Source organism: Heliangelus exortis, chromosome 5 (assembly GCF_036169615.1).
Source record: "Heliangelus exortis chromosome 5, bHelExo1.hap1, whole genome shotgun sequence".
NCBI classification, from domain to species: domain Eukaryota; kingdom Metazoa; phylum Chordata; class Aves; order Apodiformes; family Trochilidae; genus Heliangelus; species Heliangelus exortis.
This window is the reverse complement of record NC_092426.1, coordinates 9,898,429-9,915,346: the sequence shown is the minus strand read 5'-3', so window position 1 is coordinate 9,915,346 and position 16,918 is coordinate 9,898,429. Positions and strand designations below refer to the sequence as shown.

General features: G+C 40.3%; 2 protein-coding genes across 2 annotated transcripts; one reads left to right on the top strand and one right to left on the bottom strand.

The window, feature by feature from the left end:
• Nucleotides 1-2,773: 2,773 nt before the first annotated feature.
• On the bottom strand, nt 2,774-8,223 carry BAG5 (BAG cochaperone 5). Its single transcript, XM_071745461.1, has 2 exons — nt 8,086-8,223; nt 2,774-7,424 (listed from the first exon to the last, which is right to left on the bottom strand). The coding sequence occupies exon 2, from the start codon at nt 7,394-7,396 to the stop codon at nt 6,044-6,046; it is 1,353 nt and encodes a 450-aa protein (XP_071601562.1). The 5' UTR covers nt 7,397-7,424; nt 8,086-8,223; the 3' UTR covers nt 2,774-6,043.
• Nucleotides 8,212-16,867, top strand: COA8 (cytochrome c oxidase assembly factor 8). The gene is made up of 5 exons (XM_071745462.1): nt 8,212-8,430; nt 9,074-9,271; nt 10,892-10,955; nt 12,763-12,853; nt 15,509-16,867. The coding sequence occupies exons 1-5, from the start codon at nt 8,284-8,286 to the stop codon at nt 15,615-15,617; spliced, it is 609 nt and encodes a 202-aa protein (XP_071601563.1). The 5' UTR covers nt 8,212-8,283; the 3' UTR covers nt 15,618-16,867.
• The last annotated feature ends 51 nt before the right edge of the window (nt 16,868-16,918 follow it).

Sequence of the window (16,918 nt, the reverse complement as noted above, 5' to 3'; positions counted from 1 at the left end):
AGATGTCTGCGAGTGAGCAGAGGCCATTTATTAATAGTCAGTCAATGGAGTTCTTCAAGCCTCTTTTTCATGTGGCATTAACATGAGGCACCTGGAATGTAAGAAACAGGCATTCTATCATAATCATAGACTACAGATTGATTTGAAGAAAACAATGTTATGAAGAATTTTCTTTCAAATGAGCTAAGAAATTCAGCATAAAGAATTATGTGAATGATACTTTACTCAAATTGCTTATAGTTATTGTATTATCCCTTCCAGGTACCAGTTTATTACAGGATCTACCCTTCATGTTGCACACTATCTTCTGCAAGGCATGCTGATACTCCAAGTGCATGCGAAGAGCTGCCATGACCAGACATTTCAAAGAAAATTAGGGTAATTATAGCATCCCTAGAGATGAGTGGCACCATCTTGCCCAAGGGCACACCAAAGGTAACCCCTGTCAGCTAATTGAGTTTGGACCGTGCCTGAGAGGAGCACTTAGGATTGACTTAAGGTGGAAAATAATGTAGAACTGCAGGGTGTAGACTAGATATAGCTAGAATAAGGCAAAGAGGGACCTTCGTTTTGCTTGATTTTTTAATGCTGTAAAACTAAAAGAAGCTGGTCAAACAACAGCCTGACAACCTAACTAGGTTTTTTGTTTTGTTTTTCTGCAGCCTTTTTTGTCTCTGTTTCTTTGGGGTTTTGATTTGGCTCTCAGTGGTCATGATCACAGACTGGCTTTGGCTACCTGTTCCAGTCAATACAGCTGGGGAGGTAAGACAGGGCCTTATTAAGGTCACTGTACTATGTTGCTGGTTTCTTCCCTCATGAGATGCTTTTGATTAGCTGCCTGCAATACAGGTTTCACAAGGAACTTCAGTGGCACAGAAGTTTGTCTGGCAAAACTAATTAAGGAGAAATGACCCAATTAGGAAACTCATTGTGCTTTTCCATTTCTAATGGCAAACTTGGCTATGGCTTATGTTCTGTAGGAAGAGTTTATGGTCTTACAAAGGGTCCTCATTGTTTCTGTATTGACAGGAAGTACAATTCATGCATTCATCTGTGTTTGGCCGTGCCCAGAAGCAAATGCTGCAGAGGGAAAGGATCAACATTCAGCTGACCTGGACATGCCTACCCATATAGCTGAAAGCAGCATGTACATTATTGTTTCATGTGGCAAAACAGAATGATATCCAGATCAGTCAATAACTAGTACATGCCCCACTCTGGCTCAGCAAAAGCTTTAAATGTAATTTTTTGGTTTGATCTAAAACAAAAAGCCCAACAGTATTTCTGGGAATATTACCCCAAAAACCCACTTCTGCAATAAAAGCTCGTAAGCAATAGGGGAAAAGGCACACAGCTTGCTCGAAACACGAGCTCTGAACAGTTGGTCATGTCTGCTAGCAGTTTCCTCCAGGAGGAATGTTTTCCCAGATCCTGCCATTTAAATGTCTCCTGCAAGAAGCCAGCTTAAACCCCTAGGCCTTTGGTCCATGAGTTCAGTACTGAAGTCCTTCTACTCCTTTGAGTTCTCAGCTAAGAATTCTCCAAATGAGAGGATATGCCTATAGAAATACAGTTTACCCAGTTAAGCCACTTCCAGCACAAAAACCTGCCTGTGCCAAACACACAGAAAATTCTCAGCAAGACAAATTCTTTCCTTTGACAAGCAAACAGCTTATCAGTTCAACAACTGGCTGAGCAACACCTAGGACCATTGCCCAGATTATTTACTGATTTTTGAAAATACGCTTCATTTCATGTTAACACTGACTGATGATAACTTGACTGATGTTAATACTGTATTGTTACAAGGGAGAGCAAAAAGATACAGAGAACTTGTTACCTCTACAATCAGCCAACCTTTAAAAACCTTATTTTTTTAATGTTTTCTGGTTACAACTTCTCCAGCTTGTGCATAGCATTTCAATATTACCAGTGGAGCTTCATATTGCAGGAACACTTACTATGTAACACAAAAGACCAATTGAAAGCAACTGATTTATGTTCTGTATGATTCATTTGTGTTGCCTTCATCATACCCCATTACTAAAAGCACCAAATTCTCACTTGTCTGTAGGAGTTGATACTGCCACTTTCTCCTCCGGAAATTTAACTCTGCAGAAGGTTGCTCTAATGCTACAGAAAATCTCACAGCTTGCTCCCTAACCCATAGCCACATGACCCCCCCATTCTGCTGGCAGTAGCTCTGACCCACGGGCATTTTACAAGCCAATTTTACTCACTAGACCCACAAAAAACTCCCTTCTCCATTTCTGCTAAGTTTGTGTTCTCCCATTTTATTGGATTTAATCAGTTCATAGGAGCTGGCTGAACAGCAGGCTCTGCACGAAGCCAGCAGGTTTCTGGGCACAAACAGAATTTCTGATTTCCATCAGCAGCTGATAACACGGCTCACTGCACCTTGAAAAAACATTCTGAGCCACTCAAACAATCATGTGAACATGCTCCAACCATGGAGTTTAAAACCAGATTAGCCTCACTCCTGCTGCAGGTCATTTAATCCAGTGACACTGCACATGAAGAGACTTCATACCATCAGTTTTGCAAGCTCACCTGTGAAGGCAGAACCCTTCCACAGAAAACTGGCGAGACCTTAAAACTGCCACAGGCATTTTTGCATTGATCGTGCAGCTGAAGCCCAGGCCTATGTGAAACTATGGCTGAAGAAAGAATATAAGTAACAACCAATGTAATTATTGTATTGCAAGGCTGAATGCAGAGAAAACCAAAAGGCACCAGATTTAGAACACAGAGGTAGGAGTTGTTTCCACGCAAAGAACTTTAATGGCATAAATACAGCAGTTAAAAAGCAAACTTTTAAAAGAGGGGAAAAAATAATACAGAGCTTTGTGTCTATATGTTTAATAAAACAGCTTTTTCTAAGACAAAAATAATTTACATTCAGGTAATTTACATTCAAAAATAAATATAGAGAAAGGCAGCAGGGCATAACATTCAAATTAACAGATAGTAAAAGGTAGCGATGTTTTTGTTTATTAATAATCAAGAATATAACACTGCAATATTTCATTTTATATTTGTATATACAAATGTCATATCCTACACAGCAATAAATCAAGACATACAGACTCTTAAGAGCACATACACTAATTTCTGTTAAATTGAAAAAGTAGGATCCCTATTTAAAGATACCCTCCAAACTGCTGACATTGCAAACCCACTTTGAGTGGTAAACAACAAAAATAAAACACAGAAATAACTAAGGAAAATTAGTTTTAAAAGGAATACAATTAACAAATAGGAATCACAGTGTACGATTACCTTTCCCCATATATCCAATTGTTTATTTTGCTCTAAGGTATAACACACAGGACATGTAAAAGTTATTATATTTCAGTATAGTACCAGAATGCAGACTTCTGCAATTTGGTCCGTTTACATTTTCCAATTATCTCAGCCTGCTGTTTCTCAAAGAAAAGTTGTGTGTCCCACAATCTTTGGATTTAAAAAACGGAGAAATTACATTCTTCAGCACAAAAGCAAGATTTTGAGAAATCTGTGCACTGTTTTTTGGTTAAGCATATTTATTATTTCTGTTCATGCAAAAACTGTGAATTAATCCCATTCCAGATGAGTATTTTACCATAAAATTTTAAAAGTCCTTTTATGAGATTACAAAACAATGGAAAAAAGCTTACTCCACACAATACCTTGCTACTGAACTCTATTCATTAATCAAAATTACACTGACCTCAAACATTTGCCTCCTTTGAGATACAGACATAAATGTCTGATCTGGAAACAATACTTACTCATTTTTATGTAAAAGGTTCAAACATTTATAAAGTTACATGTAACCTCCAAATACCACAGACACTAAATTGTTAAACAATCTACAAGTAACCACTGCAGATCTGATGGTAACACTAAAGAAAAGTTAATAATATCATTACTCTATCAAATACTTGTATTTCCTAAAAATGTAAGTGCAAACTAGAAGTTGCAGCTTAAATGTGTATAAAGTTTGAAATGAGCAAATAATTCAGGTCTACAACGTTATTCTGTGTTACCCACATAAGATATAAACACAGATCTAAATTTTAGGTAGGGGATTTTTTTTTTTTTGAGGTAAGGAGCGATAAATTCAACGGGGCTGTAGCTCTGAAGGAGCAGAGAGAATTCTCCAACAAACATTCTGTCATTGCAAAATTGTGCCTTAGGCATAATTGTCTTGTCTATTTGAAAAAAATAGATCTTTTTGCAAGCAAAATTGCAAAGCAATCACCTGTACAATCAAAATATATTCATACCCTGAAAGTACACACCCTTTCCTGAATATCTCAAAGCATATTATGGAGCAAATATATTCTCTGCTTCTTGGAGTAATAGGCACAGAAGACCTGCCAAATATGTCCCATCTCTCCACATCAATGCTTTTGTTTTTAAGCAGAATCCCCACTTTCCAAATCTGATACTCATTCTAGGGACTCTACATTTTAATGGTCACCTATGTTAATTTGACACATATTATAGTAGAATTATATATATATATATATATATATATATATATATGTATATATATGAGAAGTCCAGTTTGCAAAGATTGCAAATATCTCAAGCTGCCAGTAAAGAGTTCCTATATCTACATAAAATGGTGCAAGTTACTGGTGTCATAAAGGCACTTGTCTCTCACAGACAGTACTGTATTCTCTAATCAGACAAAAATATATCTAAAAATATTCAACATCAGAAATGTTTTTTACTCCCTAAAGTGGTGCAAACTATAGAACAATAATTCATTAATCCAACAGGAAAGAGCTAAGTGCAAACTATCCATAATTAAATATATCTTTACGATTAATTTATTTTAATGCCATGCTCTCAAAAAATGCCAAAAAACATGCTAGAGTAGAAATGTGATTGGCACTAGCAGCCACAAATAAAAAGGTAGGTGTACACAATAGTACAAGCAAGCTTATTTACTAAGTTACTAAACAATTAAGTGATGAGTTGCAAGGAGAGACATTTGCTACAAGTCTTTTCCAAGACTTGCTTGAAGCCACACCTGTCCAGTATGAAATACGTAACACATTTACATCATTAGGGACATCTTTACATCTAACAATTCAATTTTACAAAAATAATTTCAAAATGCTCAATCACATCAAAGTGAATCCTATTTCTGTTTTCATCAAATGTGTAAAGACAAGTCAAAACCAGATCTAACAACAGAGTTTAAAAAGACACCAAAGCAGCCACTGAAAAAAGTTCAGGGCAGCTTTCAGGGGTTTATGGATGGCAGTGTGAAATCCTTGAAACCCCATTTATCTGGTCAGTATACATGTACAGATTTCCAAGTCTCAGTACCCGAAAGCAAGAATTTACATCAACACAAAAACTGTTTTTGCAAATCAGAGGGCTCAGATATTACAAAAAAGTTGTAATTGGCTTTCCCTATGTAAATGCTAATTTGCAGTTGGCTTCATAGCTCCATCAACTTAGAACTCTAAACACCCAGAAAGGTGTGATGGATGAAATATATCAATTACAACCCAAAAGCCAGCAGGTTTTTTGTCCTACATATTTTACGTAACAACACATTAAGAGAATACCCAGGCTGCTATGCAACTGATGGATGGAGCCTCCTGCTTGAGTAGTAATTTCCATGTCCAATCTCCTTTAAATAGTTATATCAAAACTGCACCATAAAGAAGTTTCTGTATCTTTGAAAAATTTGTATTCAACGAACATTGCACAAGGTGATTAAAATAGAAAAAAAAGAAAAAAAAAAGAAGCTATTTGATCAAGTATTAAGCTATTCCTTCAGAAAAATCACACTTCTTTGCTTATAGCAATGACCAGAGTTGATGATGGTGCACTGACAGTTGCCATGGCAAGTGGGTGACTGTGTGGGATACCAGACTCGAGTACAGCCAAGTCTACTGCTTATGCAATCTCCGTGACTGAAGCAAGCACAGAACACACCACTTTTATTATGTACTGCCAGTGATCTGCATAAAGTGCCAAAGGAAAAAAAATTCTTCTGTGTTAGGCCATGGCTGCTTCAGTATTCCCATTCATCTGTTTTCATGTCCAGATAGTAAAGAATATTCTGTGCAAACTTTACTGCTTGCTTTCTGGCAGCCTTACACCGCTCTTCACCTTGTGGGTCAACAGCATCAAGTGCTAGAAGTTGTTTTGTAAGGAGTTCTTCCAATCTCATGTAATTTTTATCTGTTCTGTTTCCATCAAATGAAATCACTTCCTGCTGAATTTGAGACAGGTTTCCAAGAACAGTCCAGACTGCTTTGTGAGACTGATGCTCAGCAGCAGTTCGCTCAGGATACATTTTCCTTTTCTCAAGTGCTTCCTTCAAGTCAATGTATGTTATAAGAGTCTGAACTTCTATTACTGCTCTCCTCCTGGCTTCTCTAATACAGGGGTTTTTTCCTGTACTCACCTCATCCAAGAGGGCAATTAATCCCTGCAATTCTGCTTTGGATCCCAGATACAAATCAGAAGCATTCTCTGTTTTTAAAAGCAAAGCATTAACTTCCTTCGTTTTCTTCCGGATCTCTTCTATTTTTAGAATGGACTGATTTTGTGCCAAATCATAAGCATGAGTAGAATTTGCTGCTTCTTCCAGGTCCAGGTATTCCTGCAATTTATTGATCTCCTCCACAACTTCCTTTCTGTAATTTCTTATTTCTATGTGGCCACAGACATCTAAAGCATCCAAATCAGCAATCAGGCCTGTAAGCACACAGGAGAGATGCCTGCAGGTATCATTACTACTCACTCCCATTAGAAGCGCAATAAGAGTTCCTCTTGCTTTGTTCACATCACACATTACAGAGTTAATTTTGGAGACAGAAGGATGTGCATCATTAGAGAGTGGCAGGGACAGCTGTTGCTTTACACAGCTTTCTATAATCTCCTGAACAGCACATACCTTTGTCAGGGTGCGGTATCTTGCTTTGCGTAGAGAAATTTTCCCTCCAGTTTTCACCTGGGTGAGCCTCAATATAATGTCCTGAATACCTTCTTCAAATTCATCACTTATGCAGTTACCTCCTTTGTAAAAAGGTGTAAGCTCACGTTCCACAAGAGACTGTGCCTCTTTGAATATAGCCTCTATTTCCAGTCTGCGGGGATGGTTTGCATTTTGTTCCAGTTCCTTAAGCAGCCTCTCTGTTTCCTGAGCAGCTCGCTTTCTGGCTTGCTGAATATCCCCCTTTCCTTCAGTGTCTACAGAATCTATTTCAAAAAGCTGTTTAGTAAGACTCCTTTCTAATTTCTTGTAATCTCGATCAGTTGACAGACCACTGAAGACAAGCACTTGCTGTTCAATTTCTTTGACTTCTTTCTGTATTTCATGCAACCGTTTTATGGATGGGTGTTGGTTACCCATATCCATTCTCTTCTTTCGTCCAGTTTCAGGTGAACTACAAGGAAAGCGAGCAAAAGACTTGAGATAAATGAGGTGCCATGTAAGTGCATCACAGTTTATAAGACATCCAAAAGCACTTCAGCATGGCAGCTACTTAAAATATCACAAGCCATAGTACGAAACCACTTAACTGACTCCTCATAGCCATTCCTCTACTGTTTCACGCCTCTTTCTCCCGCTCGGGCCGCGGGGCTGATATTTTAAGTTACCAGACCACCAACTCTCAGCGTTTACCCACAACCTCCAGCCCTCCCTTCCCCATTTGCTCTGCAGCTGGCGGCACCACAAGCACAAACTCGCAGCCCAGAGGAAAAACAGCGGCAAAGCCCAACCGCCCCCGGGCGGCACAACGGCGGAGCGGGCAGGGCCGCCCTCCCCCGCACAGGCCCCACAGCCGACACTCCCCCCCCAGCCCCGCCACCCCCTTCCACTCGCCCTCTGCAGGAACCTCCCGCTGCCCGACCCCCCTTCCTCCCTGAGGCGATGGGGCCTAACGAAGAGGACAGGACAACAGCCCTCCTGCCCCGGGGGAGCGCGCAGACACCTGAGGTTTGTGTCCCCCTGGCTTCCCCCTGCCCGCACAGCAGTGCCCCTCAGCGCTGCCGCCCTAACGCTCCCTCCCGGCGGCACCCCCTGCCCTGCCTCGGCCACCTTACCCGCGGGCCACCCCGGCCGAAGGAGCCGCTGCCCGGCCCAGCGCTGCGCAGCGCCAGGTGCCGAGCGGCAGCAAACGGGAGGACCGAGCCCGGCCCCGCCCAGCGACCGGCGGGCGGGAAGGGGCGGGGACGACGCGGCCCCTTCCCCAGCACCGCGCTCCGGGCCGTGCTTGCGACAGCGCCGTAAAGCGGCGAGCGATGGCGGCCGCCAGAGCGCTGCGGGGGGGCGGCTGTGGCTGCCGCTACCGCTATCGCCGTCTCCTCCTCTCTCCCTCCTCCTCCCTCTCCTCCTCCTCAGCCGGCGGCGGCCTCGCGGCTGAGCGCAGGGAGCGGCAGGAGAGCGCGGTAAATCCGGGCGGGGCGGAGGGGCGGGTGATGCCTGTGTCCCGGAGCCGGCGGGCCGCGGGGAAGGCCTCAGGGCCTCCCGCCTCTCCCGAGCCTTGAGGGGGGAGGGAGCCGGGGGGACCGCGCTGGATGTCCCCGCCGTAACTTTCAGCGTTGGTGCGCGGGTGCGCCCCTATAAAAGCCTTGTTTGCGAGTTTTCCAACGTCCCCATGTCTGTAAATCCCATCCGGGCCCCGCAGCGCGGTGCGGGGGGGACAGTGGGGGAGTAAAACGGAGCGGTGAGCTGCGGGGCAGTCAGAGCCGCTTCTGCCCCGAACCGGGAAAACTGAAAAGCTACAGGTTGAGCGTGTTCACAGGGATACAGTAATGAAAAAGAAAACCAAGCGAAGTTGCTTCTAACAAAACAAATCATATTTGTTGGGAAAGAAGGAAGGATGTGCTTTTCTTAATGCATTTCTGAAGTGCGCTTCTAAATAGTAAATTTTAAACGTATCACACTGTGTAGATGAAGGTGCATTTCTCAACTTCTTAGCGCTTATACGTATTCAGGTTGCGTGGAGTTGTGGAACTTATTTCAAATCGTGATGTTCTTAAAAAAAACTCTGCTCGGGTGTTCGTAATGAACTCTGCCTGTGTTCCCAAGGGCCTGGGTTTCAGCCCCCCCGCACACTCCCGCAGTGACTGGATCGGGCCCCCGGACAAGCACTCCAACCTCCGCCCGGTCATCTTCTACGTGCCCCCCGAGGAGTCACCGCTGGAGCGGCGGCTGCGGGAGGCCCGGCAGGAGGCCCAGGCCTGTGACCAGCGCTTCTGGGCACGCCACAACCGCGCCTTCCACCAGGTGAGCCCTCCCAGATGCCTCCTCCTGCTGCTGCTCACCTGCCCTGCGCACCTGAAATCCGAGGAGAGGGGGCGGGGGGTGGGTTGGTGGACCCCTGCAGTAGGGTCCTGCCCACGATTTCTGGCTGCAGATTGCTACTGTTACTTTTGTTATGCACTTTTTTTGGCGTTCATTTCTTTCAAATGGCAAAAGTGAATAGCCTGCCTTTTTTATTACTGTTTAGTGGCACAGAAGGGTATTTGCCTTTTTCCTATCTAGCACTGAAAACACAAAGTTATAACCATTGAGCATGCAAGACCTGTCTGTTACTGGAGCAGCTGTTGAAAAAGATTCTGCAGCTCTTCTTGCTCTGTCATGAGAGAATTTATGTGTAATCACCAAGGGTAAATTAAGGACATTCCCTGTTTCACTGGCAGTGTGAAAAGTGGGGACTTTTCAGCTGTGGTCTGTCTTCTTTTCTGATTGCAGCATTCAACACTGAATTTTGTTGGAAGAACAGTAATGGTTCAGTAATTCCCCATTATTTGTGATGTTCTTTGATGATTGTATTCTCCCAAAACTTGCAAAGATTGCAGCTTGTTTTTTAATTCCATAGAACTGCTTTTTAAGTTCGAAAAATGCATGTACAAATAGTTACTCTGTTTCCATCTGTTGTGGTTTTAACTCGAGCTGACACCACAGAGCTGCTCTGGTTTCCCCCCTGGCAGGATGGGGGGAAAAAATTGAAGAAGTAAAAGAGACAAAACCCGTGGGTTGAGGCAAAAACAGTTTAATAGGTAAAGCAAACTCCATGCACAAGCAAAGCAAAAGAAGGAATTCATTCACTGCTTCCTGTCAGCAGGCAGCTGTTTGGCCATCTTCAGGAAAACAAGGCTCCATTATGCATAACAGTTACTCTGGAAGACAAACTCTATCACTCAGAATGTACCCTCCCTTCCTTCTTGCTCCAGCTTTATATGCTGAGCATGACATCACGTGGTGTGGAATATCTCTGGTTAGTTTGGCTCAGGTGTGGCTGTGTCCCATCCCAGCTTCTTGTGTACCCCCAGCCAGCTGGGTGGTGGCCTAAGCAGAAAAGCCCTTGACAGTGTACAGGCACTGCTCAGCAATAACAAAAACACCTCTGTATTATCAAAGCTTTTTAGCACAAATTCAGAACATAGTCCTGTGCTAGCTGCTCTGAAGAAAATTAATTCTGTCCAAGTCAAAACTAGCACACCAGTTAAGTAATTTCAGATTTTTAAGGCTGCATGTTTTACCCTGTGCTCAAATTCTAAGTTATACAAACAGTACATCTGCATAGTTTGCTTTTAAACTGAAGGCTTGGATGCTGTCAAACAATACTGAAGTTCAGTTGTAATATTAGACCACAAATCTGTTTTGCATGTTTCAGTAGAATGCTTGCATGAATTGATAAGTGCATGTATTAGAGTCTAACTGACAAAATTACTGGTTTAACTTAACTCACTGGATTCAGAGAAATGTTGATATTTCCAAGTGCAATGGGTATTGGTTGTTGTATCAGAGGGTATTAAGCACTACACTGCTATCTGATTAAAAACAATGGTTAAGTGTGAGGACTGAGTACATCAGATGATAATGTGGAAAAACATGTTTTAGGAGAAAGAAGAATTTATTTATTCAAGACTGAAAGCCAAGGGTCTGCAAATGAGAGATGAAACAGGTTAGTGAGATCTTTGTTTATAGTTTAGGATGCATTCTGATTTCTGTTTAACCTTGAATTTTTAATGCTTTTTGTATTCTGTCAAGTAAATGAGCATCATACGGGAAGAGCTCTTCAGAGATGTGTGTGTGGGGGTCAGGTAACTGTAGCAGAGTTCTTCCCCCAAGTCCTTTCTGCAGCTGCAGGGAAGGTGCTGAAGTCCTACCCAAGTGATATAATCATTCTGTAGTTAGATGAAGGGGAGGGGAAAGGTCTTTTTCCTTACACACCTCCTGACCCTGAGCTAAATATACACAGCATTTGCTTCAAGTGCATGTTCTGGTTGGGTGGATAAATTCACAGTCTTTGGCTCCAGGTCCACAGTGTTTCCTGAGGGAGAATAAGACAGTTTCTGAGGAGACAGCAGCTGCTATCTGCCTGTCTTTGCTTAAGCACAGATGCTGTAAAGTAGTTGCTTCTTAAATTCATTATGCTAAACTTAAATCAAGATGCATTCATAATAACAGAATTGGCCACTGTTGCACGAGGTTGAACGTTTTGTTTATAGAATAATGATCTGCTTGAGTTTAGTAAAGCATCTGCTCCAACATTCTCTGCATCACAGATAATTAAAATTATTTTCCAACTGTAAACTGATCATCAGGATACAAAGAGAAGCGAAAAATAATTAAGTCTTACGTTGTTTAGAAAAGGCTTCTTTTATACTGGTATTTGGGGGGTAAGAGTAATAATAATATACAGTTGAAACAAAGATTACTTTTTAATATAAATGAATCTGCAATCTAGGATCAGTTCTGTTGATACCAGTATGAAGAAGTAGCTTAATTATAGGTGTTAAAGGCAGTCTTCAAATAGTTTTGGAGTAAATTTATCACAAAGTATGTTAATCCATTCTAATATATTAGATTTGCAAATAATGACAAATAGAACTGATCAGTAATTTACATTGTATGATGGTTCTCAGGAGGTTAAAAGTGCATTTTGGGACAGTAACAAGGTGAATATCACAATTCTATCTTCATCATATTCATGTTCCCTGGGACATTCAAACTTGTCCCTCATTTGAGAAACATTGGAAGTGCCAAAACATTTGTATAGGAATTATCTGTACAGTTGAGAATATTTCCTGGTTCTACATCTTGTGCTGTAGCCACAGGTTTTCCTTTCTTGTTCTGTGGAGAGAATCCATCTCCTCTTATATTCTGCTTATGATAGTAGCAAGTTCAAAGTCAGCTTTTGCACTTGCTTCTTCACAAACTAATTGTCTACTATATTGTTAATAAATCTGACACCTCAGAACTTAAGCTTTTTGGTCTAAATTCCTTGAAATTTGTCAACGGCAACAGAAAAAAATGTATAGATGACAGTATCATGTCAGTTATGCATAGTGTTCTTTCTATATTTGCTGAATTGCTTTAGGGGAGATATGTAAGTTACTAAGTGCCCTTGCTGGTGCTGTTTAGACTTCAGCTCTGCTAGAGATTACTTTTACTCAAAGTATAGATACTCCAAGATATATGGACCTTGACACAGGGGTCCACTGCTTCCCTAGATAATCTAAGAACTGATAAACATAATAACTTGCACAAGTAATAAAAGTCTTACTCTGCCAGCTTCAAAATTATCAATATTTTTAATCTGCTCTGCTCCCTAGGTAAATGTTAAAGGTTGGAAGATAAAATACTAAGTTGTTCAGTGTTACACAGGCAGCTCATAGGAGCAAGGAGCCTAGCTCTCCTGCATCTGGACCCAGTGTTTTAATAATAAAAATTTATCTTGACGTTGTTATATCAAAACTTGTTTTCAGGTAAAAAAGCAACACTGAATGCAGAAGAAATGGCTGACTTTTACAAGGACTTTCTCAGTAAAAATTTTATAAAGCATATGCAGTATAACAGGTATGTAGAAGGTACTTATGTTGGCTATTGTGTATTTCAGCCTAAGTGAGATGCCTAAGGTCGGATTTTTAAAGTCTGAACATTTTTTTTTCCATAATTGGTAAAGCAATACTTTAAACTGTAATTTTAGAAAATTATTTCTTAAATGCTACTACTAGCATTTGACAGAAATTTGCATTATCATTTGAGTTCTACTGCTTGTTGTTGATATAGTAGAGGGATGAATCTCATGTCTGAGATTTAGAGAGACAAGATCACAATTTTTTGTGACAAGAGAGACAAGTACTCAATGTTTTCTCTTATAGTATGGGTCTTTCATGCTCTTAACTGAAAATGATGAGTATACAGGTAAAACAGTTGAAAATTCTGTAATGGATTGTAGTTGAATGGTAAGTAAGGACTAGTAAATGTGATTAATCTCAAAGGAAAATTGTTGAATTAGAGTAATATTTATCCTTCTTGGTTTTATTATAATGGAAGCATATAGGAAAAATCCAAATTATTAGCCTTGAGGTTGAGGGGTTTTGTGTGTGACAAAGCATTAGTGAAATGATTGCCTGAACTTACCCTGTGTGGAACCTCAGCTACAACTGATGAGCCCACATGTACCGTGCCTCTTCACAACAAATACTGCATTGTTTCAGTGTTTTGTCTGTACAACTTGATAAACTGGACGGGGGATCTGAAGCAACTAAAAAACGACTTGCAGACACATTACCTTGTAAGCAGCTGTGCACACTTGGTAGAGGGCTAGAAATTAGGAAGGAATGGGAAGCTGGAGGAGAATAGTACTTAATCCAGTTACAGTAGCAGTGCCCACTGAATATAAAGCCATTTCAGTTTCTTCTCTGTATTGGACTGAAAAAATAATTCGGTGAGGGTGTAAGGAGTTACTGATGGTTCCTGATGGTGTGATGCTACTGAGAATTTTACCATTGCTGGGACTACTCTATAACAAATTTTACTTTAAGGTTCATTGTATGTATTGTGCATATACAGTAACATACTATGCAGTAAGAACAATTTTACTGTAACAAATAGTTAAAAAAATATGCACATCCCTCCCTATGGGAGGGAGGGTCTGAAGAGAGTGGGAACCTCACCAGAAACAGCATGAAAAGATGAAAAGTAAAAAAAACTTTTTTAATAAAAGGATTGTTGTTCAAATTGCCTGTAACTGATGAGTGAGAAAGCAAATATTAGAGCTGTCACCAGATGCCATTGTTGTAGTGACCTCAGGATAGTGTTCTGTCTTCATGGTAAGAGAGTTCAGGCTTTCTGCCTAAACATAACCTTGCTCATTGCTGCCTTGAAAAATCAGGTAGTGTCCTCTGCATCATTGGAATTCTAAAGTGGAGCTGCACAGCCCTGAAAGCAGCCCTGAAGCTTTTTTTGCAGGCATTCTGATTTTGAGGGGTCATATTTACAAAAATCTGTTTATGCACTCAGCTGTATGTTCTTTTTCAGTGTTGCCAGCTGGTCTGAAAACTGCCTGCTGAAGTGTTGCAGCTTCCAAAATTAAGTTTAAAAATGAAGCTATGACTGAGCATAGATGCCGTGAATATTTAGTTCAGGGTTCTTAGACTGGAAAAACAGTCTGATTTAGGCAGAAAACTTCAAGATAGATACAGGAAATGAGACATGAAAGGGGAAAAGAAACAGTTGCAATGTTACCATGATACCTTGATGTAACATGACATTTGAGGGCTAGCTCAGTGCTGCGTGTCAGCATGATTTTGGCTACTGCCCTTACTGAGAGTTTAGTATCTCATGTTTCTGTTGGTTCCTCACATGCAAGTTTTCCCAAGGAGATGTCAAGATAAGACCTAAATCCCAGTGCTTAATATTTGCTGCTAGTTCTGCAGTAAGTGTATTCTGCTGCTGCTTAAGCAGCATTTAACAAAATGGGAGAGTGATCCTTCTTGGAGATTAGAAAGAAATTATGAAATTAATTTGTAACAGGGTCAAGAGTTTGAAGCAAGCTCTCTGAGGGTAAAAAGGGCTGACACAGACTATCCTGTGTGTGTATTGAATTGGCTCCAGAAGTCATTCATGCTGCATGAAAACTATTTAAAGATATAAACACTTAACTTTGGCAATATTAAAGGCATGATCTTTAAAGGGTACAGCATTAGAAAATTGATATTTCCTGTATTTGGTTATACAGTTAACCTAGGAAATGTCATTTTATGTTATTTCCACCCCCTCCCCCCTTTATAGATGACCAGCTATGCCCTTTCCAACATACTCATCTTCATACATGCACAAACAAATCGTACCCATAGCACAGTATTGGCAGGAAATTATTCTGGATAGCTTGATTATCAACTTTACTTCTAAAACATGAGATGTGGTTACAATTATTTTATCTTACCTGATTGCAAATACAATTGGTCATAAAACTACCCATTCCTTAACTCTTTAACAGTTGAGCTCTCAGTGGTGTAGCCCTATATTCTACATGTACTCTGTTAATGGACCTTTTTCATAGATTATTTAATTCCCATTAGTCAGGAAAAGTGTTGCCACACAGAGTGGAAAAGCATGTTGTCACTGAAATGTCATTTGTCAATGCTAAAAGATATTTTAATATCGTTATGTACCTTTCTGTTCTTTTTATGTGTGCTGCTGATGTTCCTGGCATTGGAATCCTAGAGATTGGTATAAACGTAACTTTACTATCACATTCCTCATGGGACAAGTGGCATTGGTGAAAGCTCTGAGGTGGCTTCGTTGGAAAAAGAAAAATGTTGGAAATTCATGATCACAGCTTCATGAAGAACACAACACTAGCTAGGCCTGCTAGAAACTTGGTGTTCATAGTGATGTTCAGAATCTGAAGGACTAATGTAATAACTGTTTGAATCTGGTTTTTAAATTATGTAAATAAAAGTTGCCGTTGGTCTTAATTTATAATAATGATGTAGGTTTCCTTTGTTTTATTCAAAGTATATCTAAAATATTTGTAAACAGAAACACTGCTGAGAAAGCTATTAAAAACTGTTTCTCTTACATTATATGGAAAGGATTATAACTCATGTTTTTACCACAGTCACAGCTCCTATGTAATGTGTGATCCAGTATGCTGCACCTGAACTCAGGTCAGAGAACGATGTCCCCACTGACCATATTAGTATATAACAACAACAATACCTCATGTTGTGCCAGTTGTCTCTGGGGCAGTAGTTAACCCCAAGTAATACAATGTGGGCTGAAAGGACAAGTATGATTTGTGAATGTGTATGTGATTAATTTAGAATAATCCTCTTTTCAGTGTGATTTTTTTTCCCTATTTTTTATAAAGATTTAATATATGATTTCATATGAATTACCAGTACAATCAGTTCTTCTTAGATAATTTTGTTTTAATTTTTAAATACATGCACCCCTTGGATAAGAGTTCCTCTGACCTATGATTGGTAAAGATTTTGGTTGCTGAGCAAGAGATGCATTGCCAGTCATTTCATCTTGATAGAAAAAGAAACTGATACTTGATTGTATGGAGGAAAACACTACTGCTAATACACTCTGCTTTCTACTGGTTCATTTCTTTCAAAAAATGTGCTGTTCTCACCAGTTTCTCTGAGACATTAGAAAGAACTTGCCTCAGGGTTTTTCTTCTCGCTTCAGGGTACGTAACATCAATTGGAAGCAGCTGTGTTTAAACAAAATCTTAATTTTATGCTATGTATCTGTAATTTAAAAGAAGTCTCATTCCTCAAAATATTCTCCCTGTCCATTTATACAGTTAAATGATTTGTTTGATACAGCACCTACGAAGAGAACTCTGGTAAAAAGAATGTATGTTGTTAAATGAAGCGTGTTTTCCTAAAGCTATGCTGTAGGGAAGGTTCTACTTTTGGAAATGTCACCTCAGTAGCCATTGACCTGTTTTTCATCTCTAAATGTGACATGATTTATTCACAGGCTTTTTCAACTGGAGCAGAAAGGGCTTTGTCAGTATCAACTGTAATAATTCCTTTGCAAGGTTAAATAAATATTAATGATACGGTAGCAGACTGCACTGTTTTATACAATGATGGTATCATCATAGGGCTAAAACTA